At 38.7% G+C, this 12225-nt stretch overlaps 1 protein-coding gene across 5 annotated transcripts in view; it reads left to right on the forward strand.

The window, feature by feature from the left end:
• The window catches only part of MYO18B (myosin XVIIIB), a 390269-nt gene that overhangs the window by 375986 nt on the left and 2058 nt on the right, over positions 1 to 12225 (forward strand). For all 5 annotated transcript variants that reach the window (XM_075214447.1, XM_075214450.1, XM_075214452.1 and 2 more), the window contains one exon: positions 2130 to 3328. In XM_075214447.1, coding sequence (XP_075070548.1) covers positions 2130 to 3328 — 1199 coding nt within the window. The remainder of the gene's footprint in view (positions 1 to 2129; positions 3329 to 12225) is intronic.

Here is a 12225-nt window from a genome sequence, read left to right on the forward strand (position 1 = left end):
ATCGAGATCAGGGGGACAAGTATCTGTCACCTGGGCTGCCTAGTGGGAGATCAGGCCTTGCCCCAAAGGTGCTAGGTAGACATTTGAGTACTACCACTCGATAAATATTAAATTCTAAATGCTAGAGCATAACCTAGAAAGAGAGAATTGTATCCAGTATATAAAATAGCAGGAATTGTTGGTCAATATTGAAAACCAGGGAAATTTCAGGAACAAAAATGTCCAATGATAAATCTTTAAAACCTAGACCATTTGAATCTAGGGATAGTTGGCGCGTTAATGTCTAATTTAATGCATGTTTTATGGCTGTGTGGATGCCCTGAAGCTATATTAAAATAGTAAACTGACTAATACGTTATAGGTATGAATAACCTTAAATATAAGTTAATATTGGAATAACGTAAAAGATGTCCAGTGAATAATTTAAAAGAAAAAGGTTTGTATTAAAGTGTACAGGAAAAGATGGAGTGTTGTAAAAAGGGTGTATGGTAGGTGTAACCAAGATGATAGGATAATGCTTGTAATAGAATAGGATATATTAGACTAAGATGATGAAATACAATGAGAGGGAATATAAATAAATATATTTAAATTATATCCAGTGATGATTAAATTCTAGGCATATGGGGGTCCATAGTATTAGGGTACTAATAACAGTAATTGGATGAGGTGAAATAAAACAAACAAGATCAAACTATAGTTATAAAATATGAAAGAAAATAGAAACAAAGGTGTATAAAATGACAATTTTATAGGCGAAATCAAGGTTAGTAAAATCATAGATTCAGAATCAATATAAATAATGTAGTTTAAGTATTGCAAGAAATAGAAAGAATAAATGGACTCAAACTGTTCATATTACAAGTATCGTTCCAAGCGCATTTTATGGCTTTTTTATTTTTTTTTAACTTTTGTAAAAATGTGTGTACATAATGGGCCTCATATGTCAATTTTTTTGAGTTTTATGTAATCACATTCCTGTACTGTGCACATGCACCAAAATGTGCTATCATAACTAGATTTGTGCATATTTTAGAAAGAAGTAACAGGGTGAACAATCATTTCTTGAGTACATGTAAGTGTAGCTTGCCCCATGGAAGCCTATCTTTTGTGGGTACTGGAGGCCTGATGTAAAGATACTCAATGATGATGATGAGACCCAGAAACTATCTAGTCACTTCTTATTAGCTGTTTACATACTGACCCCTCCAGCTGATAGTACTTAATTCATTAGTGTCACATCTATAGATTACTTATTGTTTTTTTAAAGGGGTAAAGAACGAATGTGGGGGTGTTTGTATTTAATTACTTTCTATATCAAAAATAAGACTTTCACATTTAAGACTTTTATCTCCTATTTACTGTACTTTGTGCAAATAGTGTAATACAGCTTTCGGCATTTTACTCATTTACTACTAACACTGTCAAGCTGCAGCTCTATGCTATTGTGGGGTGTAAGAATACACATTTGTACAGCTGATGAAGAAATACTGCTTGCTGTTTTGGACTTGGACACATCTTAAGATATGTCTGACTCAACATATATATCTTTATGTTAGGGCTGATAGCAAATATCATAAAGTCGTAGAACAGCAGCCACCTTTCCCGTAGAGCTAAACAAGCACACAGGTACTCGGATGCCCCCCAGGTTTGAAAGTCAGAGTAATACAAGTTTATAAATTATACCGTAGCGCAGGCGAGGGCCTGATGGTGGAAAGTAGCGAAGTTCAGAAAAGGACGCCAGGGCCAGCCAGAAGCGAGCCGCAGCGGCCATCAGTGGAGCCGCGGCTTGTGACACTTTATGCATATGTTTGAAGTGCAAAAATCATCAGACTCTAAATGAAGCTCGATATGTTCATGCATAAGGATTAGTAACCACTATTACAATCTAAGCTTCATTCACCACAATATGAAAGAGCAATTTAACGCAACATAGGTGAAAATTAAACCACCAATGCATATGAGTCCTTCTATATTAGAATCACTAAAAGTCAAAAGCTGTGTTTATTCAGCACTGCCAGATAAAAATATTAATGCATTAAACATATATGTTGGGTAGGCAGAAAATTGCTGTACTCTGTCTTGCCAACCCATAATATATTGTAATATGGCTTTTCTATTTTTTTCAGGCACAACGATGTAAAAGATCAGGATATGAGCCGACCAAGTTCATCCTTAAGTTCTGGGTCAAAGGTTTATGGCAATAACTCCTTATCTTCTGAAAATGAAAACACAACAAGTACATTGGTGCATAACACAGGCAACATAACACCAACACTAGGGAGGAGACGATCATCACCAATAGAAGACAAGTACTCACGCTCTTCGTCTGCTCTATCTGAGTTTTTAGATGAAGTGAGAAAGAAAAGGGCTTCTGAAAAAGACCAAGCATCCCTAGTGTTAGAGGATACATCATCCTTGCCGATTTACCGCACAACTGGTGCTTCTTCTCTCAGACGACGTACGCGCCTTGATGATGATGATGATGAAGATTTCTCTCTTGCATTGGGGAAACTTTCAGATGATAAGCCTTTGGCAGGCCAAGGATTAACCCGTTCATCCAGTCTTCGATGTTTGCCGTCTGAAAAATCTGATCCCACACTGTCACCTGCTGTTAAGCGAATGGCAAAATTTGGCTCTTGTGAATCTCTCCACCAACCTTCAGATAATGTAGGCCTCAAGCAGACCTCCTCTGCATTAGGAGCAGATGGTGATCTTTCAGTAAGGCTAAGACCTCGGAGACACTGTCTTGAAACACCAGTGGAAGAAGCTGCAGAAGATGTTTTTGGGAAACAACCGCTTGTTTTCCAAAACAAGAGGTTTTCCAACTTGGCTGATGATGAAAATGATGAGAGTTTATCAAACTGGAAGGTACCCAGTCTCAGTTATGAAAGGAAATTGCCAGATGATACCGACGACATCCTCCCTGCTCTTAGAAAATCACAGTCAACTCAAAATTTATCCAAATATTCCAGGGATAGAAGAGAAGGTCGACCACTCAGTGTCCATTTTGGTGATCTCCCTTCCCATGAAACAAGCCTTTCCAAGGGGGGTTTAAAAAGTGCTTTAAAGAAAAGTTCAAGTGTTGGTGAAGATTTGGGAAATCTATCAGATTCATCATCATCTTCTGGTTCTGTTCTCTCTTGCAAAAGTGCTGATAGCATTAAAAGTCGGCCCCGTGTTCAAAGACTGGATGGAGAAGGTTATTCTGGGAAACAGTTTACATCAGAAATCGCACAGGAAAATAAGAGACCTGAAGCAGAAGGCAAGGAAGATGATGTAAATAGCATAATGATGAAATATCTTCGGAAAATTGATGAAGAACAAGGTAAATAGATTCCAAATCTGGATATAGAGTAATTCAAGTATGCTCTAGTCTCATAATAATTTGCTGATATATTATTATCTTTTAAATGTTTTTTTTAATGAAAATACTGTTTTTGAATGTACATGTTTGACCTGCAAAATAGTTCCAAACTGTTATAGACCAGACTCATATTCTACTTTAACGTGTCTACTTTTCTGTAAAAGCTAGTTTGGTCATTTGATTTTCAAGCCTAAATCCATGTACACTAAATGCTAGGTAACTTGTGGGGAATGCAGCAAACATTCAGTAAACTATTACCATTTTGCCTCTATTATTACTTATTAATATAGCAGGTATTACGCAGCATTTTACAGAGTATATTTAATCATTCACATCAGTCCTTGACCCAGTGGAGCTCACAATCTACACTCACACAATCTACATACACGTTCAATTAGTCAGAAATCAATTAATCAACCAGTATTTTTTTTGGCGTGTAGGAACTAACTGGAGCACCTGGAGGAAATATATTGTTTGCCAAATTAAACGTAATAAGTGTTTATTGGTATTTGGCATGCTATAAAATTGTTTGACAAGGGCACTGATTGCAAGTAAACATTAATTGAAATGAATGAAAATGAATTTATGAACGATATTTTTAATGTGTTTTAACAGCAGCAATGTTGTGCTACAGTATACATTTTCTTAGGACTCATTAAGTTACATGTAAGGTCTTTGGAATATCAATATTTGTTAAATGGGGGTTCATTATTTCATAATCATTAGTGTTTATGTGTTTTTAATAAAAAAAAAAAAGAATGTACACAGGTTCCAGCAGTGCCGTAACTAGACATTTTAGTGCCCTTGGCGTGACAGGACACCGGCGCCCCCCATCTAAGTGGGAGTGACATTTGCCAAGTGAGTGTGGCCAACCTAATGTGGGGGTGTGGCTAGCACTTTACTGAAAGAACTCTGTTACATGTCTGCGGACCCCAAACATGAGCACAAAAGCATGGAGAAGAAGAAGCTCCTCTGTAAGGTGAGGTACAAGGGGTCTCACAGGCGACCACCGCCTCATTCACCTCCAGCTATTATCTGCTGTCAGTATCACTGATTTACATCTCTTCACTGGGGAAATCTCAGATAATATGTAAACTTGTCTTATCCATCCCTGATATTAGTTATTGCTGCCACTACTCGAACTTTTAGTTTATTTTCCCTCTCAGTTTATTTAATTTGTTTGTGTGTTTTTCTTGCACTTAGTGGGATAATGGCATTGAGATTGAGAGAGAGAGATCCACCCACTAACAGGAAGTTCGGCATTTAGAACGCAAGTTTGCGTTACAAATGCCGAACTTCCTGTCAGTGGAACGCACATGCGTTCCACTGCGAAAGTAAAGGGCTGAAGGTACAGAGGCAGGTAGCGGACGGCTGCTGCGTCCCATTGGGCTTGCGCCCTGGGCGACGGCACCGCCCGCACCTGCCTAGTTACGGCTCTGGGTTCCAGTAAATTAGTGTTGGAGAAATTCAGTTTTGTAAGGGAGATTCTGACCCATGTAGTGATCAAAAGTGTTCCACGGGATGGATTTTAATCTGGGGCATCAATTGTAAATAAGTAAAGGATGTGTAGGATGTTCATGGAACTCACATTGAAATTATGTGTGAACTGGTCATGTTCTTGGAGAGGCTTGGGACATTGATTAAATGTACCATCTTAAAAAAGCAAAAATATACTATAACCTTCTTCTGTAAATTTAAATTAGTTTATATATATATGATTTCTTACTTGGTCAGTACTTCTACTGTTTGTCTTTTTGATCAGTGTCTCTTTACAATATCTGCTTGTTCAGTATGTCTACAATTTTACCTGTGCAAGTATGTGTGCTTAAACAGTGCTTCTATAGTTTGTCTATAGTATGTATCCTTGGCAATAACGTCTATTGTTAGGTTACTTTCCAGCTACTTAGTGAAGACAATGGAAAAAGCAGTCATTATAAACAGTTGGAAAATATTTTTATCTTCGTATTGACTTGTGTGAGAAAGACTTATATTGTATTGTTTTTCAAGTCTGCCACTCACACAGCTGTAGATGTAACCTTATATCGACCATTGTATAATTGAACTGTGCTTATTTAAAAATATATTCCGTGGTGAAGATTGCAGTTAATTGTAAACACTGAAATAAATACAGTGATTGATAGAAGTATCTCCTCTCTACTAAATATAGTAAGAGTTAGACTAAGGAGAGACATTGTAGAAATCCTGTCAAAATTTGCTACCAGAAATGTAGTCTTGTGTGGAGTTCACTGAACTATATATCTTGAATTTTACTTATGTGAGACGTACTGTGGTGCTTAAAACTGTACCTTATGTTTACGATATTGTCTTAAAAATGGTGACTTATATAACGGCAACACTAATGTTTGCTTATCCCCTTTTATGCATCCCAAGTTTTTCTATGCCTTTCCAACCACTTCATGGCACTGTACACTGCTACTCAGCCTTCTGTAAAAACAAACAAACACACAAACAGTGTGTTGGGGGAAGGGAGGCATTATGGCATCGTTCTTGCCATTAAGCCCCACCACCGCCAGGGATCCAGGAGGGTGCCTTCTCCTCTGAGAATCTGGGAGAACTCCTCACAATTCTGGTAGAGCAGGCAAAGTATGCTTGTGGGGTAGTTTTGGAGTACATGTGAGATCTGAGGGCTTGTAGGGTCAGAGGGCTCCTGGTGGCATTTTTAGCAAGTGGGATCTTAGCGCATGTGTTGTTATTTTTCGGTGGGATTCATTTTGTAGTACGTGCAAAGTCTTAGTGGTATGTGGTGGAATTTTGAAGCAAGTGAGGGGCATGTAGTGGCATATTGTGATGATTGATTGGGGGTACCGAGACCATTTTGGGGCTGTTTTTACGTCCTGAAAATTAAGTTTAATGTGCAGCCCTTAAAGTATATCAGGTTGCCTATCACTGGCATAAGCTATTGCTAAGCAACTTATTTATTGGTACTTTTTCCTGCTCGGTGAATACAGATTAAAAAACATATTTGAAAAATTAGCTTTATCTTCATCTGTGAATGCAGATTAAAAAACATTTAAAAGATAAGCTTTGTCTTTATTTTCTGCAATCATTTCCCTACTTTATCAAGTGGCCCAATATTATACATTTTATTCTTCTTTCTATTTATGTACTATTTATGTACTTGAAAAACATTTTGAGATTAGATTTGCTATTGTTTGCTCTACATTTTTCATTTTCAATCCTTACCAACCTTTTTTTTTTTTTTTACAATTTGTGCTACATTCCTTGTATTTCCATAATGACTTTTCCATCGCTTTCATTTTAACAATGTGAATCTTGGCTTCTTTTTTTCCTTTTTACCTCCAACACTCTTTTATTTAAATACATTGGCTACCTTTTTTTCTAGTAATGTTGTTGATATATGGTATGTGCTTGCAGCAGTATTTATCTAATCTATTTTTAAACAAATTCCGTTTGGTCTTTGCGTTTTTATTTAAAAGGAAACTTTCCCAGTATTCTAATGCTTGTTTGGTCAAACTTTACCTTTGTGGTTCTCTAAGTGCCAGCATGCCCTTGCTGCCATGGGTATGCTAGTGTTTGTAGTACTGCTAGTGTTAATGGCAGCCTAGGCTTGCTCGGACATGTAGTGCACCAACTCAAAATAGTGTCTTTGTAACTTTTACACTTATATTACCCTACACCCACCGCCCAGGGCTGTGGGAAGAGCCCTAGTGCTTTCAGCACAGGCTGGGTACCCCTAGGGGGGGGGCCCACATTTTTTTCTCCCTAGGGAATCCACCCCCGTGCTGAGCACCCTGAGGCTGTGTGTCATTACGGCAGAGGACCCCACATTGCGGGTTTCCCTGCCCACAGTGCCACTGTCTAGTGCTGGTTCTAGTAAATTTGGGGATAATCGGAGATTCAGCACATTCTTAGTATTCACTGTCCCTCTATAGATAAGGGTAGTTGTAGTGAAAAAGGGTGAAATAGTCCTTTAAATGGTTGTTGTGGTCAGGAACATACTCCCAGTGTCCCTGACTTATCGGTTGTTTACTTTATAGGGTTACATATGTTTCCAGCACTCAATCTTTCGATATCGATAGAGATCAAAGTTCCGACTGTTTGCCACTCTAGCTATACAAGTCTCAAATGTATGAAGCTGCGATTAAGCAAACACTCCTGAATGTGCTAGGATGCAGAGTCTCCTCCACGCTGCATCCTAGCAGCGTGATTCGTAAACACATCACTGTTACACTGTCTGTCTATAGAGCCGGAGGTCCCGGCAGCTGTCAAATGTTTAAAAATAAATTAAAGTTAATAAAAACTGTTTTCATTGTCAGAACCACTATTTTCATTGTCCCAATTTATATCTGGATAGTTGAAACCACCCATGATGACCACATTTTTCTTTATTGCATCTCAGTTTGTAATAATAGTTTAATGTCTGTATGGATTTTATAATAGGTAGCTTACAACACACTCCAGTCAGTACTTTACTGTTTTTTTCTCCATATAAAAGGTCTCTACAATATCTTATTCATTTATTGCTAATTATGCATGTGTGTGTATGTACGTACGTACGTACGTACGTACGTGTATCTCAGACCATAATAAAACTACTTCTTACAATGCAAAGTCACCATCCAAAATGGCTGACTTACAATGCTTTGTTACAAGCATATGTTGGCTTAAAGACCTAATATACTAACAATGTCAGCAACAGGCCCTTAACCTATCACAACCAGTATTAGCCAGTCCATCACAAACAGCTCTCTATTCAGCAGTTACCACACAATGTCTACTAATATTTCTTTGGTCTAACAGAGGAGGGGATATCTACAAATTTCCCAGCAACATTAACTAATTTCAATTCAAACTATGTGCATCCAAAGAAGTCTTTCCATCTTATCACACATCTGTTTAACTAGTAGCCATTACACACATAGGGGCTAGCTGAGGCAGATTAAAAAATACAGTGTGTATCCTTATCTAGCAGATATTTACAAGCTATATTATACAGTGTCACACAATGTAGTCAAATACAACGCAACTATATTTCCCAAGTGAGTATTCCCAAACTTACATCTTCATAATAATAACATTTCTTACTATTTACTTACAAACGTACACTTCTTAAAAGCTATACCACATGGTCTGTGACTCTATAGCAAAGCTAACAACACGGCTATTTTCTGCCACAATAACCTCTTCGCTAACTCCCAATCATATCACTTAACAATAACCACAAGCAATGTAAAGACATCTACAGTATTTTAAATATTTTACCCTTAAACTACTAATCTAACAATATACAGCATACTTACCAACTTTATAAAGTTGGTTTTCGGGAGAGGTGGGCGTGGTGGGGGCGTGGGTCCAAAATGCACCCGCCCCCGTGACGTAATGGCGCAAACGTGTCATTTGACAGCAGGGGGCAGGGCCAAACGCCGTGATTCACCGGGAATCGCGGCGTTTGAGAGCTAAATCTGCCCACTTCACTAGGAAGTGGGCACTTCCTAGTGAAGTGGGCAGATCCGGGATATTGCCACATTCTCCAGAGAGTCCGGGAGACTCTCGCAAAATGCCGCGGGGACATCAGTCCCCGCCCCATTGTACCTTACAATCTAAATCCCCTAATTTACACACACCAGACCGAGAGAGACTAAGGGCAATTTAATAGCAGCCAATTGACCTACTAGTATGTTTTTGGAGTGTGGGAGGAAACCAGAGCACCCAAAGGAAACCCACACAAGTATGGGGTGAACAACCAAACTCCACACAGATAAGGCCATGGTCGGGAATTGAACTCATGACCCCAGTGCTGTGAGGCAGAAGTGCTAACCACTAAGCCACCGTGCTGCTATATTGCACACTACTTCTGTCTTCATCTTCCCAGCTAGTTTCTAGTTTAAAATCTTCTCCAGTATTCGAGCCATATTTTCCCACAGCATTATGGCACACTGAACATTGAGGCGCGTCACGTCCCTACTATAGAGAGGGAAATTGGGCAAGTTGTACAAAAAACACCAAAACCCTTCTTCCTAACCCAACTTCAAAGCTTATTAACTTGGCAATTATTAACTCGCCATCTGCAGCCTACGGGGTGTAACCATATAGACCAATAGAAAGTTATTGTGGACATCTGCCTCCACTTTACTACTGCCCCTGTGCCCCTCTGGCTCCATTATAGTCTGCCACCATCACCTCTCTAAGGAATACCTAAGTCATTTATACCCCCTCTAGGAGACCCTGAGTAGTGTTGATGTATTAGATTTTAAAAAGAAAAATGTATACAAAAGAGAAACCACAACATTTTTGTAAATCTTACCATATAAAAGAGAAAAAAATCTATATAGTAATATACATTGCGGTGCTACTTCCTTTTGCAGAATTGTGTCCTTGCATTAAACTTTTTACTTACTAAAATAAATGCAGTTTTGACACTGTTGTCAGAACAATAAAAAAACGTTTGCAGCTCAGAAACCTCTCTCGATTTCGATCTTAATGTGTAGTTGCAATTAGAAGACTAGAGTCTTCATATTGTGTAAGACTACTAAGCCTTGACACACCATCAGCCATTTTATACCTTCAGGCATTACAATGTATTTCATTGTGTGTCAATATGCTGTTAATCACTGAATGTTTCAAGCTCAGAGAAAATACTTTCCTCAGCATATTGAAAAGAAAGCTAGATGCCGCAGGTAAAAGTACATGATATAAAGTATCAGCCAAGAGCAGAGACTTCCTGAGAGAGGGCAAGGAAATTTAATGTAGGTAAAGAGTGTGATATATATCCAAAATATACATTACCCATCACTGAAAAGTTTGGAAGAAATAGTTGTTTCTATTATAAAACCATTCTGTGTTACACCTGACTGATATTTTCCATTCCTTGTCCATCTCATTAAATCTGTTCATTATCTGGAGCAGACTGACAAAAACCATGCTACACGCCTCATTAGGCAACATTGAGTTCTCTTACTTGGCACAGGCTTGTATAGGAATTGCATACACCCAAATACTAGAGGAGCAATGAAAAGGTATTTGATATATAGTACAGTAATACATTCTTGTAAAAACATACAGATCTTAAAACGGAAAATGAGTACTATATTCTAGGCTTTGCTATAAAACACTTTTTTTATCTTTTCTTTTTACTCCATATTACATGTCAATTTCTCATATTATAAAAAGTATTGCTACTCAGTGACATAATAAACCAGTCCGTGTATCACCAGTTGTCGACCAGCAGAGCATGCAGGCATTTGTAGTTCAATATCAACTTGAGAATCATAGTTTTAACAGGTCCCTAACTCCATGTTCCATGTTCTACATACTCTATACTACTCTTAAATTTAGACACCTGTATTGCCTGTGGGAAACAACAACAACAAGGAGAGATCTTACCTTATCACGATGCAACTACTGGGGGATCAAAAAAAGGGTGTATCAATTGTCCTTGAAGTCGTCTTGTACTAATTGTCCTTGCAGGGATTCCTCTATATTTTGCCAAGGTCTTTAGCCACAACCGCCAATCAGCAATGGCTTGCAAGGAGAAGTACAAAACACACAAGGACAAATAAACTTAAGGGGCCTGAGTTATTAAAGAGAGCAAAGCATAAAAAAGGAGTATCATTTACACCTGGGCAAAACCATGTTGCATTGGAGGGGGAGGTAAATTTAAAATGTGGGGACAGATTTATAGTTGGGGTAGGGCATGTCCTAGATCAACATTAACTTTCAGTGTAATAATAAAGCTATTAAGTTTTTGTGTGTTATATGAAAAAACAGCCAGTATTTAACTTACTTGCAATATAATAAACTAATTTGCACCCCATTGCATTGAAACATGGTTCGTCCCAGAGAACATTTACTCCTTTTTTGCCTTAATGACTCAGGCCCAAAGAGAAGGACCACTCACGTGAACATCTGTTTTCTTGATTGCTGTGTACTCTCTTTTGGTGGTTTTGGGGGCAAACATAACAAAAATACCTCCCCACACGGCATCCTACTTGCAGAAATACACAATACAGTGGATACGGGAGGACTGCAATACATAGCAAACAAAAACAATGCTTCACACAGTCAATACACAGTGGATCACACAATACAATAGGGCCCTCCCCTGGCTTATCTTTAAAGGGGGCCTGACCACAAGGAGCAGAAATGCAGGACACAGGGAGTATTTAACAGGACTCAGTGACCACTGCAAAATGGCCACTAGGAATGTGGGCAGTAAAATGGGTAGCAAGATGGTGGTACCAGACTGGGCACAGTCTCTAATGGGGACTGATCACCTAGTGATGGCAGCCCTAGCCACTGAATTGTCCCCAAGGACTTGAATTAAAATGTGACCACAGACAACACCTGAATTAAATAAGTGCCTCCTACTAGGCCTTGAGCATAGTTACTCTGTCCATAGGCTCTCAGTCTGAATTAAATGTCTCCCCAGTTAGGCTCTAAGCCCAACTGAATGACAGATAGGGTGGAAGCCAGAACAAGCAAAGTGTGCCCAGAATAATACTATAAGGAAACCACTGGCCTCAAGCCCGACAGTATGCCCATGGGCCTTGTGTCCGAAATTGGTGTCAGTGGCAATAGTAACAAAAAGTGTGTAAAACATATTTACCTGCTCCCCACCGCTTCCTTCCCTCTTAGTTCTTTCAGCTGGCAGCGCCTCGTCTCCCATTTGGTGCATTGTTACTTGAAGAGGCTCTGTCCTCTGCCCCAAACTTACCCTCATTTATAGCAATTTTCAGTAGGAATATTTCTATCCCCCATTACATGCCTGTTAACATAGTCTTTGAAGGGACACTATCATCAAATTACATCAATTCAATTTATGTTTCAAACATTATCTTTAGAAGAATATAATTTATAGCTAGTTAGCTTGGATAATT

The sequence above is a fragment of the Mixophyes fleayi genome, chromosome 1, assembly GCF_038048845.1.
Source record: "Mixophyes fleayi isolate aMixFle1 chromosome 1, aMixFle1.hap1, whole genome shotgun sequence".
Classification (NCBI taxonomy): Eukaryota; Metazoa; Chordata; class Amphibia; order Anura; family Limnodynastidae; genus Mixophyes; species Mixophyes fleayi.